General features: G+C 40.4%; 1 protein-coding gene across 1 annotated transcript in view; it reads right to left on the bottom strand.

The window, feature by feature from the left end:
• LOC124527253 (uncharacterized) overlaps window positions 1-12,018 on the bottom strand; it is a 65,648-nt gene that overhangs the window by 52,293 nt on the left and 1,337 nt on the right. The window contains 2 exon segments of the mRNA XM_047100453.1: window positions 841-1,113; window positions 1,115-1,545. Of these exon segments, the coding sequence (XP_046956409.1) occupies window positions 841-1,113; window positions 1,115-1,545 (704 nt within the window).

Below are 12,018 nucleotides of genomic sequence, written 5' to 3'. Positions count from 1 at the left end.
TTTGATAAGCAGGACATTAAGAGAGAAGTATGCTTTCTGATCATGAAGTACCTGGATATGCTTTCCAGGCACTAACTTTTTTGGAGGACAAATCTAGGTTACCAATTAAAAACATGTTTTTGGGGTGCCTGGGTGGCTCAGTCAGTTAAGCTTGCAACTCTTGATTTCAGCTCAGGTCATGATCTCACAGTTTGTGGGATCGAGCCCTGTGTCTGCTCTGCTTCACTGATGGCCCAGGGCCTGCTCGGGCTTCTCTCTCTCCCTCTCTCTCTGTCCCTCCCCAGCTGGCACACTCTCTCTGTCTCTCTCAAAATAAATAAAACATCAAAAAAAAAATTTAAAAATGTTTTTACAGATTTGGTAGGGGTCTTCTGCTTTAACCGTGAAATGGTATAATTATATCCTTTTTTTAAATTGAGTTATGACAAATTTATCATCATGAAGTAAAACAAGTGTAGCCAGCCATCTTAAAAAATTCCCCAACCACTGCTTCTCAATGCAGAAAGAGTAAAACTACCATACTTTTTTCACACAAAAATCCCATCTCTGTCCCCTAAAATTCCCCTAGTTTCGTTCATTAAAAGGGGATTAAAAAAAAAAAAACTTAAAGAGTACTTTACAGCAGCATTCAGCTTTCCTATGAAATACTCAGCATCTTAAATATTACATACATTTCTTTTTTTTTAAATTTTTTAAAAAAGTTTATTTATTTTGAGAGACAGAAAGAACGAACAGGGGAGGGGCAGAGGGAGGAGAAAGAATCCCAAGCAGGCTCCGAACTGTCAGCACAGAGCCTGATGTGGGGCTTGAACTCACAAGTGGGTGAGATCATGACCTGAGCCAAAAGCAAGCGTAACTGGCTGAGCCACCCAGGTGCCCCTCTTTGTTTCTTTTAGTAAGCGACAAGGGTTCAGTAGATGTGTGTCAATGAGGACTTCCCCAAAACGGCCTTTAAAGATAATCCCATAACATATTTTCTGGCTCTTCCAGTGTGTGAGATCTGAGAAGGAAAAATCTGGCATTCTGTTAGAGCCAGAGGCCATCTCTGTGTCTGAGCCATCATCTGACTGGTTACTATAACAAGGAGACTGAGCAGGGGAGGCACTTGAGGTGCCTGTGAACATCAGAACTGTGACATTTAAATTCCTTGTGCAGTTTATTGATCTGGTTGCTTTTTATCCTGTTGCCAGATAGAGTTTTCACTTTCTTTGGTTTCAATGTAGTCTTCACACTGGGTCCTGTCCTTGCGTCTACCACATGATTCCAGGGTTTTTTGGTGTTTTTTTGTTTTTTTTTTTTTTTTGATCCTGTTGGCAGTTTCTTCCATCTTTTCACAAGCAGGACACAGGCATTACAGATATCTCCTGAACGAGTCTCATGCAACCCAAAATAGCTCTGGAAGTCCTTTTCATAGCACTTACTGCCAATGAATCGAAAACTGGAGGACTTAGCTCAGCAAATACAGCAGCCCTCTACACTTAAGTACATCTTTGGCGTGCGAAAACCAAACAGCTTTTCTGCTGGGCTTAGGCCTTCCAAAAGCAGCTGTTAAACACACAATAATGTTTCTGAAGTGCCGAGTGCACGCCAAGCCATCCCCCTTCCCCCAACTGCTCCTTCTTCCTCTTCAACTGACTTGTCTAGAAAGCCATGAAATAAGGGGTACCTGGGTGGCTCAGTCGCTTAAGCGTCAGACTGCCTTCGGCCCAGGTCATGATCTCACCATTCCAGACTTTCAGCTCTGCATTGGGCTCTGTGCTGACAGCTTAGAGCCTGGAACCTGCTTCAGATTCTGTGTCTCCGTCTCTCTCTGCCCCTCCCCTCTTATGCTCTGTCTCTGTCTCTCTCTCTCTAAAAATAAACAAACATTAAGAAAGTTTAGAGGACCATAAAATCATATATTCTTATACAAAATCTTCTACCTGAGCTCTCTACCTATGACCACCAATATTCCTGCCCATGTACCTTTTATAGAACATTCTTTAAGCCTGGTTTTCATTACAGAAATTTTTTTCTGCTCAAAAATCCGGAGAGTTTCTCCAACTGGTCTTTGAAGTTTTCTGTCATCTCATGTTGCTACCTTTCCTTTTACTCTCCCATTTGAACCTGTGTTACTGCAGGCTTCCGGTGCTTTAGCTCAGGATGTTCTGTTGATACTTAATGCTTTTCTCCTTTCACTCCACACTGCCCATTCCAAACCAGATGGTAATCTGTGTTCATTTTCTACCCTTACGGCTTTTAATTTTTTTTTTAACGTTTATTTATTTTTGAGACAGAGAGAGAGCATGAACAGGGGAGGGTCAGAGAAAGAGGGAGACACAGAATCTGAAACAGGCTCCAGGCTCTGAGCTGTCAGCACAGAGCCTGACGCAGGGCTCGAACCCACGGACCGCGAGACCATGACCTGAGCCGAAGTCGGACGCTTAACCGACTGAGCCACCCAGGCGCCCCTACCCTTACGGCTTTTAACTACATGACTCTGCATAAGTTGCCTATTACCTTGAGCATCACTTTCCTTATCTATAAACTCGACATAATGGCCACGTCACAGTTATTGCAATAAAAGAAAACACATATAAATAGTTCAGCATAGGTTCTGCCAAATATCATTTAATCTGTATTACTTGCCATTATTATTGCTACAACTATTACCATAGCTATGATTATAACTCTATTCTTCCTTGGATAGTTACAAATTAACTTTCTCCAGAGAGTCTTTCTGGTTGATTTCATGGAGCTCTAATTTTCCCTTCAGTCTGTTTCATCTTAGCACCTGGCTTCACTTTGGACTTTATTAGTATACTCATGTTGTTGCATTTCTTTATTCTTCAGTGAACAGGAACAAATGTTTGGGCACCTAGGATGTGCCAGGTGCTGTGCTATTTATTCTGTAGGGACCCAAGGGCACACGAAGGGATGAAGTATATATGTGTGTGTGCACATTCACCCGTATGGGTTTTGGGTAGAGTTGGGATGAAAATCTATTGGTTGAATGGCACTAGGAGTCTTTCACAATAAACTAGGGTTATGAAGTAAAAACTGCTCTATTCAGATGCACATTAAAAATCTTAACATCTTTTAGCTTTTTTTAAAATGGTTTAAAATTATGATAGTTATAGTTATCTTTATTCTTCAGACAGTTTTACATATGCTTTCTTTCCTAGACTCTCCTCTATTGTCATCCAAATGCAGAGTGAAGGTGGAAAGTGAAGTCCTCCTTGAAGAGAATACCAACAGAGGGTTCCATAACTTGGAAGTTATTCTGGAGAGGGGGGAAGTTGGAAGGTGAAGAGAATATTCCAGAAAGCACAGACGGAATGATCAAAGGCGCTGAGACGTAAAACAGTCTTGAGAATGGTTAAGAACTGTGCAAAGTTTAGTGCTCTTAGCCCATAATGTTCAAAATCAAAGGCACTGAGGCATAAAACAGTGTTGAGAATGGTTAAGAACTGTGCGAAATTTAGTGTTCTTAGCCCATAATGTTCAAAATCAAGCATTTGAGGAGATGCCACAGGAGAGAATGCAGGATCAGCTCAATCAGACTGAGAGGCCTATGGCTTATGATGTTTACATCTCCCCATGAGGTTATGCCTTTGGGGATGTAGCTCTATATGGACAATTTATAACAACCCAATTCTTCACATTGCTTCTAACATTAGGCTTGTTAGCATTTGGCATGGAATACATCTTTCCCATTTGCTGCTTTCATGAGAAAATGATGAAGACATTAGTAATGGTAATGTATAATTGATGTTGGAGCTCTCATTTTTAATAACCCAACTATTTAAAACATAGAGCTATTAAATATCTTTTGAGACTTCTGAAGTGTGGGATTGTAATTGAAATTTGAGAATAGGGATGGGTTTCAATGGGGCAGAGACATCCTGGGAGAATAGTCAAGAGGGTCACTACAAATTCATAGCCTTGAAATGTTCAGTGCCCCCTTAATACATTTTACACAATAGAAGGCCAAGTGCTTCTTTCTCCTCCTAGCTTCATTTTCTATAATTACATGCTTGATAATTTATATGTAAAATTTTGATCAATACTTGCTCTTCATTTCTTTGTTTGCATTGCAGTTACGTTTTGTCTTCACTCTCCTTTCTTAGGAATCATCCAGATTTGAATATATCAGTATGTTATTCGGAGCTTATGCAACATCTAATTTAATGTTCACCGTCTGAATTATATTTAATCCTAGAAAATCTTCTGTTTTTACTCCAAAAATATGTTTTCTACTAAGTCTGTGTGGTGTCCAGTATTTTAATCCAGTCCTTTAGTGTTAATTTCTCTTGCTTGCAGATTAAGCAACAGGACCCAGAACACTCTAACCACAAGTGTTTAAAATTCCCAGAGAGGAATTAGATGTGAAAGAAAAAAACACTTGAACTATACTTAGCCTGAAAATGGAATGTGTGGGAGAGGTCTGCAAGGAGGGTAGGAAAACAGAGAGCAAAGCAAAAAGTGTCCTAGCATGTTTCCAACACTGTAGAGGGGAGGGAGTACCCTTATTACTTATAATGTGTCCCTGCTTATCAAACAGCTTTTTAATTATCATCCATGGATTTGCCTATGGAGGTTGCCAATCTGCCAGTTCAAACATACGTATTCCTTGGCCTTCACATTTTTCTCATTATAAGTAAATTACCTTAGCATTTGCGGTCACACACCAGCTCCTAAGAGGTAAACAGCTCAGGTAAACTGGCCAGTTGAGTGTCTGAACAGCAGATGTGAGTGGCTAACTCTTGGCTTTGGCTTTTCTCAAGACAGTGCCCCTCTCTGAGGTTGTACTTAGGTTGCTAAGATCTCTATTTATTGGACAGCTCCAGCTTCTCTGATTTTTTTTGTTTAATTAAAAAAAAATTTCTTAATGTTTATTTATTTTTGAGGCAGAGACAGAGCATGAACAGGGGAGGGGCAGTGAGAGAGGGAGACACAGAATCTGAAGCAGGCTCCAGGCTCTGAGCTGTGAAGTTGGATGCTTCACTGACTGAACCACCCAGGCGCCCCTTTCTAATGTTTTCCTAAAGTGAAGTTTTCATGGAGGGGCGCCTGGGTGGCTCAGTCGGTTAAGCCTCGACTCTTGGTTTCAGCTCAGGTCATGATCTCATAGTTCGTGCGTTTGAGCCCTGCATCGGCCTTCACGCTGATAGTACCAGAACCTGCTTGGAATTCTCTCTGTCCCTCTCTCTCTGCTCCTGCCCTGCTTGTGCTTGAGCACGCACGCTCTTTCTCTCTCATAAATAAATAAATAAGTAAACATAAAAAAAAAGGTAAAGTTTTAGTGGAAATGTATCAGACATACAGAGGAGTACACAACCACGTACGTGCAGTTTGCTACATTTCTTCCCAGTGAGCACACCTTGTAACCTGCGTCAAGAGGAAGAACTAGAACGTTGTTCGCCCTCACGAGTGCACCATGGACTCCCCTCCTGTCACTGTTTCCCTCCTTACATGTAACCACTATTCTGACTTTTACCACCATAGAGTAATTTTTTTTTTTTTTCTGTTTCTCTTTAACGTGAATTAACATCAGGTATTCTAAATGGCTCTAGAGCATTTAGTCCTTCTGGCTGAGGGCGTGGCCTGGGCATTTCAAGAAGAATGTTATGGGTTGAATTGTGCCCCTCAAAAAAGACAAGTTGAAGTCCTCCTATCCCTCCTATCCAGTACCTCAGGTTGTGACCTCATTTGGAAATAGGGTCATTTCAGATGCAGTTAGTTAAGATGAAGTCATGCTGGGATAGGGTGGGCTATTAGTCCAGTAGGACTTCCGTCCTTATAAGAAGCATCCTTGTGAGGACAGAGACACGGGGGTAATACCACGTGAAGATGTTGTATTGGAGCGATGCATATATAAGCCAAGGAATGCCAAGGAGTGTGAGCAATCCTCAGGAAGCTAGAAAGAAGCAAGGAAGGATTCTTCCCTTCAGCTTTCAGAGGGAGCATGGCCCTACACCTTGATCTTGGTCTTCTAGCCTCCACAACTATGAGACAATAAACCTTTCTTGTTGGAAGCCACCCTGTCGGTGGAACTTTGTTCTTGCAGCTCTGGGAAACAAATACAGAGGGTTTGCGGTGGGCCTGGTGCCCTGACCCCTCCTCTTTGCATCCCCCCCAAGGGTGCACCTGGCCGTTGCCCTGGCTACACCCTGTCCAAGCTGCTCCTGTCTGGATGGGCTTCCAGGATGCTCTGTCTCACTCCTGGTTGCTCCACACCTGTGATGTGCCCTGTAGGAAGACAGAGGTTTTGTTATTGTTATATGGCTTTTTCCTGATTTCTTCGCTAGTGTTTTCAGACCGAGCCAGTTTGGTATCCTGACATGCCTCAGACGAAAGCCTTTCGTATCAGCCTTTTGGGTCTCTGCTGAGGGGTCCTACCTATCCTCCTGCATTCAGACTGGGGCCACATCCTCCATCTGGTTTCTCCAGTTCCTCTGGTCCAAATCATCTTTGATAGGAAAAAAAACAAATCAAACATTATTCTTTAAATGCCATACTCTATTTTAGTATGGCATGCTGAAAATAAAGGTTTCATTTTGCTGTACAGAGGCATATCAAAGACCAATTCTCATCTGAGAAAATAAGCCCTCAGATCGAAATGCAGCCCAACAATTAGACTTTAGTAAGTAATCAGGAACTATGCAGAACATATTAGATAACAGGGCACTTTCTTTAGCAAAGGATTAGTTTTAGTTCGCCTTACAACTTATCTGTTTTTTATTCTGGGCTGAGTGTCTGGTGTGGGGAACCACAAGGATTGTACTGTTGTGAAATCCCCAGGGAGACACCACAGACTCAGGCCACTTCCTGTGCTCTGGGCTCTTTTGTGTCCTTGCTTTGGGACCTAGGGTTTCGCTGGTGGCTTTTGACTTAAATGCTCTTAGCACAGACTCTGTCCCTAATGTCGTATGTCCATAGCATGTGCCCCTTACTTTCTGTCCAGAAGCCATTACTTACTGCTACTAACTATGGGGAAATCTTCAGGACATTTTTAAAAATCACAGACACGGGGAAGTTTCAAAAGTTTAAGTGATCCTACTTTTGGTTTCTGGTCTATTTGTCATTCCTTATTCTCATGCTAAGTCTCTTTCAACTGCTAGTTCCTGCTGTTTTTACTATCTATCTATCTATCTATCTATCTATCTATCTATCTATTTCTATTTCTGTTCTGCCCTCTGAGGGGGAATGCAAAAAAAATGTGGTTTTAGGCGAATCATGTATTCAGTAAAGTATGCATATTATGCAATAAAAATAATAAAATGTGCACCTCGAATCTGTAGTTAAGAGGTTAGAATGAGGCAGAAGGTTATGTTTGGTATGTTTAATTGTCTATGTTTAAATGTGTGACTATATGGATTTGCTGTCTTGGTTCAGATACTCCTTATGCTCTGCGACCTTGTGCCATGGGATAAATGAGTAATAAATATCTGTGTGAGATGGATGGACGGACAGATGGATTAATGAATGATGAAACTGGTCCATCTTGAACAGTGATTTTATTGAACTACTGGTAGGATAAATTTCAGTTGGGTTCACGGCTGCATCCTGTAGCCTGGAAGGATTTCCCTAAGCCCAGAAGGATTTCTTGGACTAGAGTCCGGGATCTAGTAGTGAAATCTCCTTGGCTTGTCTGTGGAACATGCTGAAACATTTGGCTAGTTGTGTGAAAATGGGGCCACAAGGTCTGACTCCATTGTGGCCTCAGTATGACAGAGTTACTTCTTTCATTGGAAACCTAGATTTTTTTTTTTTTTCTATTTACTGACTTGGGGACCGCGTACACTTCTTTGGAAATCAGCCAACAGACTGCTCTTCCCTTTCCCTCTGAAGAGAAATGCCCTTCTTCAAATTCCGTTTTGCCTTTTCTGGACTAGGTCATCTTACAGTGTGAAGAATGCAGCCAATAGTGAAGTTACCTGTATTTTGAAACATACAGATATGTTTCAACATATCAAAATGAAGCCTTTTGAGGTTTTCTCAGAATTCTGTATAGAAAATGACACTAAAGGTGGAGGAAACCAATAGATGGGTCTTCACGTATTTGTGAACTTGACCTCAGTTTACACTTCAAAATAAACCTTGTTACAGTGTCCTTGAGCAAAAAGTTCCATTAATGTAAATAGATCATTGTTTTTGGTCACACTGTTTATAGGTCTGACCACTTCACGATATTTTATTGCTTTGCTTAATTGTCTGTTTTATCAAACATTAACTCTGACACATAGTAGGCACTTGCCAATCCCTTGATTCTAAAGAAAAAATTGTTTATCTTTCTGTGTGGTTGTGCCTTGGATTATTTTCTGGCCAGAGCACAGAACAAGGCATTCCAGAGAAATATTTGTTTTGTTTATCTGCTTGCTCAAACGCTCTGATTTTTCTGTCCAGGGTGGTGTGGCCAGGAGGCGAAAGCGGTTGTAAGATACAGACTGTCTTCTGCATCTACTTTCTCTTCAGTATGTTCTGTTTGCAACAGGATTAGTATAGGTTCGACTTAACTGGAAATTTATTTTCTCATTTAAAATACTATTAACTTCCCCTTTTGAGAGAGTCATAGTATTTTAATTGTTTAGTTATTTTTACCTGACTTGAATTATCAAAGATTTATGTTTTTAGAGAAAACCCCATTTAAAAGGGAAATTTCAATTTTAAAGTATTTCTAGCCATTTGTAAGATTCACTGTCTCAGTAAACTATTTTATTGAATTATCTAGATTATTATTATTTTATTGAATTATCTATTATCTAGATTGAAAAACAAAAGAGCTTTGGCTCCAAAATAACATTTATATAGGCAATTCTCTGAGAGCAACCTAAATGTCCGCTAGTGGGGAATTGATAACTTGGTGATGCATTTGGTTGATAGAATATTCTACAGAACTTAAAAAGAATGAACTAGACCTTTCTGCATCACATCGATATGGATGGACCTCAAAGTACAGTGACAAATGCAAATTTCAGAATATTATATAATTGTCATGTAAATGTTAAGCATTACTTAAAACAAGGCCACATCCTATATAATGTTTATGAATGTGTGTGCGTGCATGTGAATAAAAAGTGGAACCCACATGCACATGCATGAATAGGAGGAACAGTTCCGTATTGACCTGTTCCTGGGGAGCTCTGATGGCTCTCAGGTACAGAATAAGGACCCAGGCAGCAGAGTCCCTAGACCAAACTCTGGCTCGCCACCTTCCTGCTTTGAGACGTTGGACAAGTTGACTTCTCTAAGCCTTTCTGTGTCCTTAAGTGCAGAGTTAGAGTAACGGCACCCATGCCAGTGCTGTGTGCGATCTGTGAGTTCCTGCGGGCGGGTAGGCACACCGCCAAGACTAGCTATTAACTGTTTTCATCATTACTCCCATCGGCGGCTTCAGTTCTTCTGTGTGAAGCGTTCCTTCTCACCTCAGAATCTTAGCAAATGCCGTTTCCTCCGCCCGGAATGTTTTTCATTTTCACCCTATTTCATCTGGTTAACTCTTGAGTGGAGTTCTCTGAGAATTTCCCCCAAATTCTTCGAAGAAGCTCCCTGTCTTTCCCTAGCTGGGTCAGTTTTTAGCCATACCAATATTGTAACTTAATAATTAGCTGTGAACTTCTTGCTAATACCTGCCTCTCTCCTGGATTGTAAACTTGTTTTTTTTCCCCCTTCACTACTTTATCTTTAGTTCCTTGAACAATGTCTGGTATAGACTAGGCATTGAGAAATTTTTTATTGATCACTTCAACACTTATTGTAGAAGGTAGAAACTTTCAGAGTTAATTTTATCAGGAAATAAATTTGACTCACTTTGCCAAAAGGATTAAACCTACTGGTATTAGGAAGTAAATCTAGGATTATATGATTTCATAAAAAAAAATTATTTACATAAAAAAATCACATGCATTGGTTTATTTGTAATAATATTATAAAGTACCCCAAATTAAGATTTGCATCGTGTTTGTAACTTGGCTTTAGAGAATCCTCTGATGGATAATAATATAAGCACAGATTTTTATGTGCTGTGGAGAGCAGAAGAATTTCCAACACTTAAATTTCGATTTTATGTATGTTCATTTGATTGCTTACCCTCAAGCTAATTCACTTCTTTTCTTTTAAAAATAGCAAAGGAGGAATTAACAAACAGATGATACTTCCCAAGGGACAGAATAAGCTAAGTTCATTCAGAATTAACTGAAAAGTAAATAAGCAGTTTGGAAAAAAAGGGCTTTCATAAATCAGATTTCATAAATCTGATTTTCATAAATCAGAAACAACGTTTAAGCAAACTAAAACAGCAAACCCTTTGGAAGGGGGACTTTCAGAGTCAGAAGAAGGGCAGGAAATGGGTTTCCTCTCAGTTCTTGGTTTATTTACTATGGGAGAGAAACGTGAGAACACTTTAAAGTTTGAGGAAAGTCTGTGTGTTCAGATATTAGCATATTTCTCCAGGAAAGACATCACATAGGATTTTGAACTGATTCAGGTCCATTTTTATTAGATAAGTCAGGGAGCAGAGCTAGAAACGGGGACTTGCAAAACACTGAAGGAATTTTTATGACTCTGATGGATAGCAGAGAGGTGAAATTCAGGGCCAGGTAAATAATATAAAGCCCTACATTGAAAAAGAAGACCACAAATTGTAGCCTTGGGAGACTTACCTCCTCCCCACCTTTGGAGACACACACTTTTATAACAGGTCACTGGGAAAAATTTGTAGCCATGTTTTCTCCATTCTATTTCTCTGTTAACTGTAGAATCGTAAGTAGAAATAATAAGTAACTGCATTTTTGAATGCTGAGTGTCTGTTCAGTCTAGTCATTCATCAATCACAACACAGTTACTCGGTTTCAAGTATTTGCCAAACTTGGGGCATGAGATCATTCGTTTGTTTGTTTTATTTGAGGGAGAGAGAGAATCCCAACAAGGCTCTGTGCTGTCAGTGCGGGGCCCGACTTGGGACTTGATCTCATGAACTGTGAGATCATGCACGACCTGAGCCGAAGAGTCAGACACTTAACCGAATGAGCCACCCAGGCACCCCTTTCTTTTTTTAAATGGAAGTAAAACATCTCTTCTTTAGAATTGTGCAAAATTAGTTGCTCTCAAAAGTATGATTGCGGCAGTCACTGCAAGATACAAACTTTGTAAAATTTTGGATGTGTGGACTCACAAAGTCCTGCTAATTACCACTTAACCTATTTATTTATAGTCATCTGCCCCCAGATCAAGACTGGAGAATACTTTTGAAGTCATATGGTTAGAAGACTCTGTGTGCTTTGGGGGACACAGGTTTAAATAACATTCTAATGTGTGTAATCAAGTTATATCCTTGACACTCTAGACCCACGGTCTTGACCCTTTGCCTCACCTGGCAGGTTGCTTCAGATGCAGATTCTCGGGCCCCACCCCAGACCTACTGAATCATCATCTATAGTTTAACAAGATGTTCACGTGATACCAGTGGACATTCAAGCTGGTTAAGCACTACTGTCCAAATGTATCCCAAGTGGTTCTTAGGACAAAATACCTTCAGTAACAAGTGACTTTGTTATCCAGTCAGTCAACCTGTATTATCTTTAGGCAGCCCAAATATTAGCAAGTTCCCTCCTACTGAGCTCAGAAATAACTTCTTGAATATTGCATTCCCTGGCTTTGGCTTAACAACTTGCACCCCCACTCCCCAGCCTTCAAACCAACTTAATGCCTTTTCTTCATGAAGGTCATTCAAACATGAGAATGGGCCATCTTGTTTCCTCCCTTGATTTAAGCTCCTCCAGGTGTAACTAAGTCCCCATCCCTCCAGCTGTTCCTGGCGTGGTACTGTTTGGGGTTTCTTTACCAACTCTTCAGAGTAGATCATTTTAAAGGATCTTTCCAACTTTAAAATTGTGATTGCTCTTTTACTTCAGCTGCTAATAAGTACTACTGGGTAGAAGATGATAGAAACCCAGGAGCTGCACTTTATTTGCATTTAAGGAGAATGACTCTGGGGCACAAATGTATAATTATCCATAATTTCCTTAGGCTCAAAAT

Source organism: Lynx rufus, unplaced genomic scaffold (genome assembly GCF_022079265.1).
Source record: "Lynx rufus isolate CCGP_SWC_20201006 ecotype Redwood Valley unplaced genomic scaffold, mLynRuf1.p SCAF_5, whole genome shotgun sequence".
Taxonomy (NCBI): domain Eukaryota; kingdom Metazoa; phylum Chordata; class Mammalia; order Carnivora; family Felidae; genus Lynx; species Lynx rufus.
The sequence above is the reverse complement of the archived record's forward strand: the minus strand, read 5'-3'. Positions and strand labels throughout refer to the sequence as shown.